At 40.1% G+C, this 13,176-nt stretch overlaps 1 protein-coding gene across 3 annotated transcripts in view; it reads right to left on the reverse strand.

The window, feature by feature from the left end:
• LOC116990479 overlaps window positions 1-13,176 on the reverse strand; it is a 128,217-nt gene that overhangs the window by 71,752 nt on the left and 43,289 nt on the right. For 2 of the 3 annotated variants that reach the window (XR_004416555.1, XM_033048198.1), the window contains exons 7-10: window positions 12,715-12,771; window positions 7,916-8,043; window positions 6,793-6,847; window positions 4,742-4,834 (exon numbers count right to left, since the gene is read on the reverse strand). Coding sequence is in view for 2 of the 3 variants with exons in the window: in XM_033048198.1 (XP_032904089.1) it covers window positions 4,742-4,834; window positions 6,793-6,847; window positions 7,916-8,043; window positions 12,715-12,771 (333 nt within the window). In the remaining variant the exon portion in view is untranslated. The remainder of the gene's footprint in view (window positions 1-4,741; window positions 4,835-6,792; window positions 6,848-7,915; window positions 8,044-12,714; window positions 12,772-13,176) is intronic. The other variant, XM_033048199.1, reaches the window with a different exon arrangement.

A 13,176-nucleotide genomic window follows, 5' to 3' on the forward strand; every position in this document is an offset into this window, starting at 1 on the left:
CGGCCGCCTGAGCTTCACCAGATGTCCTCTTATACTGGCACAGACAGATCGGTCATGCTCAGCAGCTGCATGATGAGCATCCCCTTGCTCTCCTGGCAGAAGGCATGGGCTTTTGTGCTACTCTGTTGAAGCCCTGGCCTTTTGCTCTCCCATTTAGTTTTCTTTTTAATGTCCATTTGTCATTCATGCAGTATTAAGAGGCCTGCACAACTTTAATGAGCAGATGGCCACATTTGTGTAGCCTGTAAAAACTTTGAACAAAGAAGTCCTTAATTGTATGACCTTTATATTATTAGTCTGACAAAGGCAAACCGTTTCTCCCTGGTTACAGATTTATTCCTGTGCTTTTGTTATACTGCTGTTAGTTACCCGTGTAGCTGCGATTCTGCTAACTGCACAAGTTATAAAAATGCATACTGACAAAGAGACAGTTTTATCAAGATTGAGGGATGGTGTTGGATACCTGTACCTCAGTCAGTATCACCATTCATATTCATGACAACTATATATCTACATTCAGTAGATATTAACTAACTCAATGTAGGACATAACTGAACCAAACAACTAAGGAAGGTTTCCTGGTTTGCTTCCTGATTTGCATTGATCTAGCTTATCTCAGTAAGCAATATACCTGAGCATTTAAGTGGTCTACAGAGGTGAAAATTAGGCAGGAACCCTGCACCTGATTATTACCAGTGTATCCTGCTTAGTAGTTGAATGTCAAATAAGGACAGGGTTAGGCTCATTGCGAGGCCTTGGCAGGACAGAATAGCTTGCTGACACTCAGCATCAAGTATCACATGCAAGGAATGGCGAAGTGGGTCAAGTACCAGAGGTCAACCTGTGCCAAACAATCTGTTCCTGCCCATCAGTTAGCTGCATCAGATCAGGAGGGGAGATAAAATGAACCCTAAAATAATATATTTTTTGACCCTCGTGAGTCTGACCATAGCTCACTTGCCACTTTGTTGTTTATGACATTAGTGTATTCTTATGTTAATTACAATTCTAATTACTTAAGCCTGCCCCAATTATCACCTGCTTGTGCTGCTCAACTTCCCGAGTGAGAACAGGCACTATCTGGTAGGGTATCGAGTCATCCAGATAAATAATTCACAGATTTAATCCTTTGCTTGGGTTGAGTTAACTAATCCCAGATTGGGGAACAAGGACTGACTTTCCCATGCACAGGCAGCTGAAGAAAAACTAAGGTAGACAAAAGTGCTGGAGAAAGTCAGCGGGTGCAGCAGCATCTATGGAACGAAGGAAATAGGCAACGTTTCGGGCCGAAACCCTTCTTCAGACTAAAGAAAAAGTAAATTGCAAGCAATATGATGCAGGATGTAGCCAGAATATATATATATATTACATTTTGGTGTACTGGAAGAGTGGGGCAATCGATGAATTAGGTGGTTCATCAGAAACCTGGAAGCTCATGTCATACAACTGGTGCCTCTTTGATCCAGCCACCGTATGAACATTTCATTTCCAGTCCTTAACCATTTAGGCTGAGTGGGTCTATGGACAGCACACGCAATTCAATTTCTATTTCACAATTTAAAGGGATCTGCAAACATCATATTTGGATTCTGACATTAAAAAACGGGACGCCAACAAGCCATGGCCAGAAGTTGTAAGGAAATCACAGAAACATAAAAAACGGGAGGTTTTAGCACATTCATAAAGGCAAAAGACTTGCATTGTAGCAGGGCACCAGTGCTTGATTCCAAATTGTCCAATGGCTAAGAATGGGAGTGAGGGAATACGACCCCAATACTATGATGCTTGATAGGTGGGAAGAGACATCGGGGCGGCTCTGAGGTGAGAGTGGATGAGAAATGCGAGACGCCTTTGATTTGACGGCCAGTGCAGGATTGCATTGAGGGTATGGGATGGAGGGGTGGAGTGGTTTTAGAGATTGAAACCTCCAGCAGGTGCTTCATCAGATTGAGGGTTGCAGAGGCATGTGAGCTTAGGGGATAGGGAGAGTGGTGATGGTACCTGAGAATCCCAAAGTAAGTGAGTAACTAACCTGATAGAATCTCTTGGGTACACAAAAATGCTGGAGAAACTCAGCGGGTGCAGCAGCATCTATGGAGCGAAGGAAATAGGCGACGTTTCGGGCCGAAACCCTTCTTCATTGATAGAATCTCTTGTCTGGCACATCTGGGCAAACTATGTTGTGCCAGGAATAACATTGCAATGGCATGATTACATGTACTACTCCCACGGAAGTTACATTTGTCTCACACATAAGAACCCAGAGACACGAAACAACCCAGACGTGGATGTTATTGCATTTTTCAGCTGAGAGGAAGGAGAATCTACCAGCAATACAAAGAAGACATGACTAGAAGCCATCACTGAAGTAAAGAGGAGGCGTCTGGTTTCTCCTTGATTCAGCACAAAAACAATTCAGTGACTTTATCACACAGAGGTGCGCATAGTGACAAGTTCAGTTGCATCTTTATGCATCCCAACATCTTTGGTTTGCCTTTGTCACATTATTCCCACACATCAATCCTTTGACAACCTCCTCTTGTAGGTATATTAATCCATCTGTCAATGTACATCCTCATCTATTAAGCCAGCACTGTAGTAACCTCATCTTAATGCAATTTCATGCTCTCCATCCATCTGTTCAACACATGCCATTCACACTTTTAATTCATCATTCAGAACCTGCAGAAAGACAAAAACAACTACTCCTCCTTCTCAGAGGTCACTCTGAGGACACTAAGAACTCATATCCAGAACTTTAGAAGTCAGATACTTTAATGCGTCAGGCAAGAACTGCGGTTTGAGTTTAACATATGGCAAAGAGAAAACTGCTCTTAGCGAGGCACAGATGCTCACAAATTGGGCTGCTGATGAACAGGATACTTCTGGATCAACAATAAGACCGAATGCACTGGCAAGCATCCTAGTCACAACATGTACACTTCCAGAGACAATGGCGGAATCTGCCATGAGCAAGAATGATATGTTGCTGGAGGCCTTTGCTATGATATCTTCTTCTACGAAGGGAATGGCCATTTGCACAAAACATCAACTTAAATTAGTCAGAGAGACATGGAAGTGGGGATTCTGACCCAAATGCTCCCATCTTATGCGCTGGTGGCCAAAATATTAAGGACATTAGCCAAGAGCATCTCAGCCATAAGAGCAGGAATCTGAAAAGACTGCCACTAGCTCAGCTCACTTGAAGCCACACGAGTTGGTCATGCAGGATTTCTTAGAAATAAATGTAAGCAGTACTTCTTGTACAATATTAGATTGTTAAGTTTCTGTTATTTTTACTCAAACAAATATTATTCTTTGACTCCACTTCCAGATCTTGCACATTTTTGGTTAGAGTTTGGCAAGTGACCTTTTAAAATGCAGAGACTTGAACAACCAGGGACGGTGCAATCGTCAGTAAGTGATTGTAAGAATCAATATGGGGAACAGTGGTAGGAATGAAGTGAGCTTGGCACCTAAATTTCAAATTGATTTCCTGATGTAGCCTTTGAACTTAAACAATGCATGTACAAAGTCCCCATTGCAATGCTTGGTAATCTTCCTCCTGCTAATCCTCTGACGAGGTTCTGTGCCTTTAGCTTGTGTCCCCTATTGGACGAAGTTTCATGCTGTGACATGTCTTCCATGCCTTCAAGTACAATTTGCCAATCAGCAAAAGAATCAGTAAGTGCCATTCATAAAGAATCAGAAAAGGTCCACTGTCCCAGGACAATTGTGTGGAAATAACGTTGCCACAGCATCCATGGGAAGTTCTTCAGTTGATGACATGCCTATGCATTCTGGGATTGTTGGTGATGGAAAATCAAGCATTCACTCATTATGACAATCCGCATCACAAATAAGTGTTGATAAAACTCTGACAATCATTGATCAACCATTTGCCTTTATATATTTCAGTGCCGCCAACTTTGATATTCTGCAAATGTCTCTGGCACGGCATTGTAAAAATTAGGGACCACAGAGGTTGGCACATTGACAGGTCCAAAAGATTTTGCTCCATTGGGCTGAAAATGTTTGCTAATAATTGATATAAAAACCTCCGTTTCCCAAATAATGGAGGTTATGCCTTGAGTAAGAGGTGCATCTCTCCTTCCCTTTACAGTTAGAGGTAAATAAGGAGCACTTTATTGCTGTACCCAAGGCTGTGATGTTTATCATACTGTTTCCTTCAATTGATGCAATGGCTCACAATTGGTCACCTCTAAAATGTGCACACAGGACCATAAATTTTACAAACACAAGTCTGATATTTCCAAAGTTAATCCTGAGGTTAACCATCACCACCACCACCACAATATTTGTGAACAGAATCCTTCATTGAACCACACAAGCAAATTGTTGTGAGAGTGCCTGTCAAATGTTCAACTCCTTCAATGTCACTACGCTTCATCTTCAATTTGTGGGCAAAATTCTGTGCAGTGTTTAATGTCTATACATTGGAAACTTGACCCTGCTGTGGAAAGTGCTCAGATTCAGCCTCTTATGCTTGGGCTAAATGCTAAATTTAGTGGCTTCCTGAAGTGGTGTTCTTTTTGGTGTATCTGTCCACCAAGTCGCTTTCAAATCCAGCCGCATAGAGAAGTTCTTATCCAAACAATAAAAATCTAATTTTAGTCTGACCCTACTTACCTCTCCCCATCACCCCAAGAAGTCCTGCAGGCATTCAGAGTCTTCCATAGAGGTATCTTTCATCTGCTTATTTGCTTTTAAATTTACTCACATTCTTGACACCTTCCAGGTAAAGTTTCTTGGCAGAATATGGACAGCTCTGCTCCACAGCACAATTCAAGCATCGAGAAGCAGCACCCTGAGGCTGGATAGAAGGAGGAAAATCTTTAGTTTATAAACGCACTTACATTATAGCACAGGAAGTTAACAACATAATTCAGCAATATTTATTTATGACCACAATAAACAGAACATGATAAAATATAGTGGCCTGGAAACTTCCTCACATCATAACAAGTGATATTTTATATAAACTCCTATAATAGTTGGGTAGTTGATTGACTTCAGTCCAGACTCTCCATGCATATGTTGTGGGCATTCACACTAGCCAATAGGAATGTGTTGTGATGTCAAATAGTTGCACAAAGGCACAAATTAACTTACAAATGGCACAGACAACTCCACAGATGCAAGCGTGCATTAACAGGCGAGTTAAAGACTGCCATAGTATTAGTTACAATAGGACCTTAACAGATCATTTCTATGAGATCTGAAGCATGCATCTTCTTGCTTAACGTTCATTTCCACCAGCCATTTCTCACTGTTCCCGCTCAAACGTCTGAACAATCCCTGCCATTGCCCCAAATTGTGTCTGTGACCAAATCCCTCACTCCACTTCCACCCTACCTGTGTCATTTCTACCTAATAAATTGCCTTTAATTTTCAATAGCCTTCCTGATAATGATACATAAACCAAATAGAGGACCCAAACTTTGTTGTAAAGTCCCTGCTGACATCAGCTCAGGTGTCAATATAAACACCATCATTTGCACCAGCAATGCTAGATAAGTAAACAAAGAAATAAACTAGGATTGCTTTCTTTTATTCATGGACTTGTTGAAGAGTGAGGTAATTGGAAAAAAGATTCAAAGAGTAGTTAATCATCATTTGAAACGAGGAACAAACAGAAGGAAGGAGACAAATGGGATTTTTCTGCAGGGAACTGATGGGCTGAATGGTCTTCTCTTGTGTGATAAGTACACAAATAAATGCAAATGCAGACAAAGGATGAGAATAACATTGGGATCAGCTGTGATGCCTCTCAAACGAAAAATAAACCAGATAATTCACACTCTAACGGCATGCACATAATGTACAAACACTTAATTGTGATAAATTGTGTGTAAAGTGATTTGGGGGTTTCCTTTCCAATTTTATTGAAAAGGTTTTCACAAGGGATTAAAACGACCAAAATGAGATTTTAAAAGTTTGACTGAGCAAGATAGCGCTGCGGAGGCAAGTCCTTCTTCTTCTTCTGAAGGGTCTCGACCCGAGACAACACCCATTCATTCTATCCACAGATGGTGTCCGTCCCGCTGAGTTACTCCAACATTTTGTGTCTATCTTCGGTGTGAACCAGCATCTGCAGTTCCTCCCTACACATTCAGTCAAGCTGCCTTACTCCTTCCATCCAGAATTACAACACAACAGCTTCCCCAGAGGTACACAAAATTGCTGGAGGAACTCAGCGGGTGCAGCAGCATCTATGGAGCGAAGGAAATAGGCGTCGCCTATTTCCTTCGCTCCATAGATGCTGCTGCACCCGCTGAGTTCCTCCAGCAATTTTGTGTACCTTCGATATTCCAGCATCTGCAGTTCCCTTTTGAACAGCTTCCCCAGAGACTCATTTTATCTAGGTATTAACTGAGTTACATGACCAGGAGTATCCAAGATAAATTATTGTATTTTGTGAACTGCCCAATTTATTGATTCTCTTGAAATCAAATTTCCTGTCTCCGTAGCAGTGATATGTTTGATGGATTTATCCAACAGGAGATGTATATGAAAAGCAGGATCACTACAAGCAGAGGATGTCATGAAGCTATGGAATTACTCTTGACGAGCAGCCACTAACACATGCAAAATGGCTTCCTTCCACACTGTAAACTTTAATTATGTTTCATGCAAGTGCAGAAGTAACTCAGTGGGTCAGACAGTATGTCTGGGGAACATGGACAGGTGATGTTTCAGGTTGGATCCTTCTTTAGACTTTAGATAGTTTTAGAGTGTACTTGACAACAATGTCTTATAGTTACCACTAACCTTATTTTCTTTGGTAAAATGTGAGAGTGATCCGAATGATGAAACTTTGATGCACCTTAAAAATAAATTTAAACATAAATTTAAGCAGGTACTGTATATGAAAAAGCACTATCTCCAATTTTCTGTGTAACTGCAGCCCTTAACGTTCATGGTCACAGAAGGTGTGAGTGTAGGAGACACAAAAGACTGCAAATGCTGAAATCTTGAGCAAAAAACTAAGCGACGAAAAAACTCAGTGGATCAGGCAGCATCTGAGGAGGAACGCACAGGTGACATTTCGAGTTGGGCCAAAGGTCTTGAAATTTCCCCTTCAAGTCACACATTGTAGTGATATATTGGTGTTCCTTCATCATTACTGGGTCTAAATCAAAGAGGTTAGCACCAACACTGTGAGAATGCCTTCATCAGAAGAAGTGTAGTGATTCAAGGTGAATAAATTGCTATTAGGGATATACAATAAATGATGGCTTTGCCAGCAAGTCCCACATTCTGAAAAGTTAACAAATTACATTAGCAAAATAATGGTCATTGTTAAAAGCTTTCTTCCCTGATTATTAATATTAAATTAACGCAACTTGCAGTCACAGTAATGTGGAAACATCCAGCCATTTTCATGTCAAATAACATATTTGTAATTTGGGTACTACGAATGCTAGAATCAGATATCAAACCATTTTTCTTGAAGCTTAAATGGATTCCTGCTGTTTTCATTAAAGAGGAAAAAACGTTATTTGTACACTTGATGACTTCATTCCTCACATACTGTGTTTGAGCAACTTCAATCTTCCCACCAAAAATAAATGTTCCCAGGAACTGATCACTCATTACATCTGGCTCTGTTTACGCACTATTGGCAAGTTGATTCATCAAAAACATCACTGAGGTGTTGGATACAGTTTTCAACCAGTTCACGTGTATTTTTTCCCCAGCAGTTGTGTTTTGATAATGATCAGCAACAGAAACACTCCTTAAAGAGGGGATGGGAGGTAGGGGTGAAACTAAAATGAGCTAACTCAGTGCAGCAATTCAAACTGGGGACTTCTATGTTACTTTTATTCTTATTTCAAATAGTCTGAGCAGTAATATAACTTTCTTTAAATGCATTGTTTTGCAATTATTTCACCTTTTTCCAATCAAGCTGTTGATGATGTCAATGTCATGGCAAGATTTAGCCAATAGTGAGAAGGTGCTCTCTTGCTCATTTCTCCAATTCCCTCGGACAAATGAGTGAACAAAATGATAAAAACCAACCTAGAATACAGAAAACAAAAACATTCATTCTCATTTTAGTAAAAACTTTAATTGTACCGAAAGAATGATAAGTTTTAACTTTTTAATGGATCTTTGCTAATTACATGTAATATTGTGTATTAATAGGAACTCCAGATCTGATCATTCAAGAGAGTTTATTGTCATGTGTCCCTGATAGGACAATCAAATTCTTGCTTTGCATCAGCACAACAGAACATAGTAGGCACGACTACAGAACAGATCAGAGTGTCCATATACCATTGTATAAATACACGTAAGAACAAAACAGAAAACAGCCATTAACCAGAGAAACATAAAATAATGCAGTTTAAAAAGCAACCATGGTCAGGCATAATGTGATTAATTGGATAGCTCTCTTAAAGAAGCTGACACAGACACACACACACACAGGACAAATGGCCTCCTCAAAGAAAGCATAATTTTCCACATTTTACATGTTTTCACTCAATGTGCTTCATGAACAATACCACAGAAAAAATTGAATGCATTAATTTATGAAAACTAGAAAAGGTGAATGGTCATGGATAATATCACTAGTCACAATTAATATTTATGCTTTCCCTCTTCGATACACTAGTGAGAATTGGTGCATTGGGAATTCCACGAGTATATTAGTGCACTGGGAATTCTCTACGTGCTAACAAACAAATGTACTGGCCATAAAAGGAAAAGGACAGAAAACTAACAAGTAGTAAAGAAAGAGATAAAAAGCTAAATCAAGCAGGAAAATACAGCATGGAAAGGATAGACAGTGTGGTGCGGAAGAAGGAATTAAGAGGAAGATTATAAAGAAAACAAACGGTGGGGGAAAATCATTCACAAGTATTTCTTCTTATGGCCGAGAGGGCAAAGGCATTGAACAAGATAGACTATCTTAAATTGGCTGACTTCAGCCAGTATGTCAATGGTGTTGCTACAATTTCATGTGAACTTCAGATGAACAAAATATCCAATTTACTGTACTCTCATTTGTCTGGTATTTAGATATCTGAAATTTATAAGCAACTGGTAAAATATTCCAACAATATCAAGCCATTTCATACATTTGTTTTTAGAGATGTGAACTTAATTTGATGCTCTGGTTCTGATGCAATTTTGTTCATGCACAATCTCCCATCAGCCTACAGCATAACCGCCACCACATAGAAACATAGAAAAATATGTGCAGGAGCAAGCCATTCGACTCTTCGAGTCACCACCCTAAAATCAGTACCCCGTTCCTGCTTTTTCCCCATATACGTCGATTCCTTTAGCCTTAAGAGCTAAATCTAACTCTCACTTGAAAACATCCAGTTCCTCATTAGTTCCTCATGTGTTTGCAAGTGGTACTTGGTTCCCATCATGGTTCATAAACTGTATTGTACTTCTCCCATCTATCTAGGCTGTCAGATAAAAATAAATGTGAATAGATACTTTTTGTTTATTTGTGTAGGAAAGAACTGCAGATGCTGGTTTAAATCTTCAGACTGAAGAAGGGTCTCGACCCGAAACGTCCCCCATTCCTTCTCTTCAGAGATGCTGACTCTCCCGCTGAGTTTCTCCAGCATTTTGTGTTCACCTTTTTTGTTTATTTATTTTATATACATAAGAGGAAGTGTGGTTATAGGTTCATTGAAAACAACATGTGACACCCAGTACAGTCATTCATTTGATTCAATGTTTTCTATATTTCACCTTAATACTATGTAGCCTTTACAATTAGAATTGTAGTGTAATGGGCCTGTCCCACTTGGCGTTTTTTTTTAGGCAACTGCCACCAACTGTCATAGCTGTAACAGGTCGCCGAAAAACCGGCGCCAACCTACATCATCCTGGCAACAACCTACGACATCACCTACTACAGGAGAAGTCAAACTATGCTCATTGGCGTCAAACCCATTGTCGCAGAAATTTTTTCAACATGTTGAAAATTTAGCGGCGACCAGAAAGACACTACGAGGAAATAGAAGCAGAAGTGGGCCATTCACCTCTGCAGGTTTGTCTGCCATTCATCAAGGTTGTGGCCAATCTTCTAGCTCAGTGCCGCTTTCCTACACTAATTCCATATTCCTTGATTCTCTTAATATCCAAAAGGTTGTTAGCCTTTATTGAAAATATTCAGCAGCAGATCATCCACAGCTATCTAGGATTAAAAAATTCCAAAGAGTCACTATCCTCCAGGAGAAAACATTTATCGTCACTTCAATCCGAAGTGACAGACTGTTAGATATAGACAAAGTGCTGGAGTAACTCAATGGGACAGGCCGCATCTCAGGAATGTAGCAATGGGTCACGTATCGGGTCGAGACCCTTCTTCGGGCTGCGAGTCAGGGGTCAAGAAATATGGAAAGGTAAGGTGTGAAAACAACAGATCAAAGCAGATGGTGATAAGGATATGTAGAATGGTTCATTGTTAGCCGTGGGGAAGGTGACAAGGAGGCATACACAATCAGTAAAATTAATCATAAAGACAGTGAAACTAGTTGGGGTACCAGGGTGGGGTAGGGATGGAGAGGGAAAGCAAGGGTTACTTGAATTTGGAGAAATCAATATTCATACCGCTGGGTTGTAAGCTGCCAAAGCGAAATACGAGCTGCTGTTCCTCCAATTTGTGCTGGGCCTCACTCTGACAGTGGATGAGGCTCAGTATGGGAATGAGAGGGGGAGTTAAAGTGTTTAGCTACTGGGAGATTATGGAGGCCTACGTGGACTGAGCGGAGGTGTTCAGTGAAACAATCTCCGAGCCTGCGCTTAGTCTCGGCAATATATAGAATTCCAAACCTGGAACAGCATATACAGTAGATGAGGTTGGAGGAGGTTCAAGTGAACCTCTGCCTCACTTGAAAGGACTGTCGGGGTCCTTGAACGGGGTTGAGGGAGGAGGTATAGGGACAAATATAGCATCTCCCGTGGTTGCTGGGGAAAATGACCTGGGGATGGGGGTAGTTTGGGTGGGAAGTGATGAGTTATTTAGGGAGTTGCATAGGGAACATTTTGTGACTATTTTCAGTGTAAACCTGCATCTGCAGTTCCTTCTTACACATGACAAACAGTTATCCTGTTTCTGCATACCCCAGCAATGGAAACAACATCCCTGATTCTATCCTTTCTATTTTGTATTGTTCAATGAGATCACGTCTCATTTTTGTTGAATGCCAGAGACTGTAGGCCCCTTCTCAGGGATCAATCTGGTGAATCTTTGTTACACTCCCATTTTTGCAAGTATATCCTTCTTTAGGGAGCAAATCTGTACACAATAAGCCAGGTGGTGTCTCATCAGGATACTACATAACTTCAATAGAACTCTGAATGCAAGATGTCATATTCTTAGCTCGGATGTCTAATTATTGAGTGTACATTTGTGATTAGGGTTTTGCAAATTGTTCAAAATCAAGAAGACCACACATGAAGCAAGTTTTATTATATGTCTTTATTTATTTACACACAATCAGCTAAAGTACCTTGCATAAATCTATTCACATGAAAGAATTATTCAGCTATTTGATTTCAGAAAGATCAATATAATTGTGTACTTTGAAATTAAAATGGAAATACTCTTATGAAGGTATTGTTCTGGTGTGGACAGCCTGATGAAGAATTTAATTTTTGGGGGAAATAGAACAATTTTACTTTGAGAACGGTCAGGCGCTACTTTTCTTCCACTGTAAACGCTGTGTAATTAATATTGAGACACTGCTCAAACATACCTTGAGTGTCAGGAGCACAGTGTAGATCACAGCAAACACATACATCAGGAAGGGACACTGAAGCTCATTTAGGAACAGGAAATCCATGCAGATACATCCCAGTGCCAACCCAGATGTGATAAGCCTAATTAACTTCAAGTGCACTTTTCAAATTCTACTTTTTCTTTTAGATAATTTAGTGGAGTGGAATAGAAATTTGATTCTTTCCCAGTAGAAAAGAACCTGTTGCAAACAACTGTAAGTAATACTACTGTAGAATAACAATAAGTACAGTATTCAGAATCACAAAAAAAAACATCCAATCAATACTGATGCTTATTGAAACAAATCTCTTTCAAAACCATTTGGGCCATATCTTAAAGAAAATATAAATTAAAAAAACAGGAATTATTTTAACTAGGGGGTAGGATACATTGAAAATATTTGTGTCACCGTTGTACACACGTTTCTTCTAACAAAGATATCAATCCTACTGTTGTTTGCAACCAGTTTTTCCCCACTTTTCAACTACTCATGGCAAAATGACTAGCAGGCAATTGTTCAGGTGCAGCCACACAACTACTACATTTATGCTGTCCAGCTCTTGCCACCATCTCCAAGCACAGTGCTGCAGACAGAGTAATGCCACAAAACAAAAGTTATTGTAGGGTGAAAAGTACAGGAGAAAAGCACATTGCAGCTGGCAGAAAAGAAAAATCACGGAAATTTATAAAGATAAAAGGAAGAGGTAGGGGGTTTTTAAGACTTTTCAGACCAATTAAAATGCTGGTATCTGGCAGGAAAGTTTTTTTTAATGCATTCTCACTGTAGTTCTACTTTAAAGTTAATTAGTTTGAAACATGTTATGCTTTTAGATTTCCGTTTAAGAAATAACATCAGCAGCTTCTAAATTCAGTAAGACTTGCTGTCCCTTTAATTGATGAAGGAAATAAAAGCCTTTCATGAAGAACCAAGTAATACTCACAGGTTCCAGATGTTGGATGTGGACCACTTCTCCTATCACTCCCTGGCTCAGCAGCTCCTGCACAAATAAACCATGACATCATTCGGTGGATTTGCATCTTGCAATCAGCAACCACGTTTCCACTGCTATTTCACTTGCACCGACATCCTATCAAACCTCAGCATGCAAATTCGACTGTAAAACGTATGCAAGCCCCTGCACCACAGCTCATGAATCCCCTCCACATCAGTGTTGACATCTAAGTCAGATCTCCACCTTCTTTCTCTCTTTATTTGCTGTGTTGTGAACATGATGGAAAATTCCACTGTAAAAAGCAAGAGGGCGGTTCTGTGGGCAGAGTTAAGAATTCAGACACTGAACAGACTACCCAGAAATAATCTTGTCACTCAAATGTGCACTGGGCTTTCACAGGAAATAGCCTGGTTTAGCACACAGAGAACTGAAACACGAACAGCAACCTTC

The sequence above is a fragment of the Amblyraja radiata genome, chromosome 31 (genome assembly GCF_010909765.2).
Source record: "Amblyraja radiata isolate CabotCenter1 chromosome 31, sAmbRad1.1.pri, whole genome shotgun sequence".
Lineage (NCBI taxonomy): Eukaryota > Metazoa > Chordata > Chondrichthyes > Rajiformes > Rajidae > Amblyraja > Amblyraja radiata.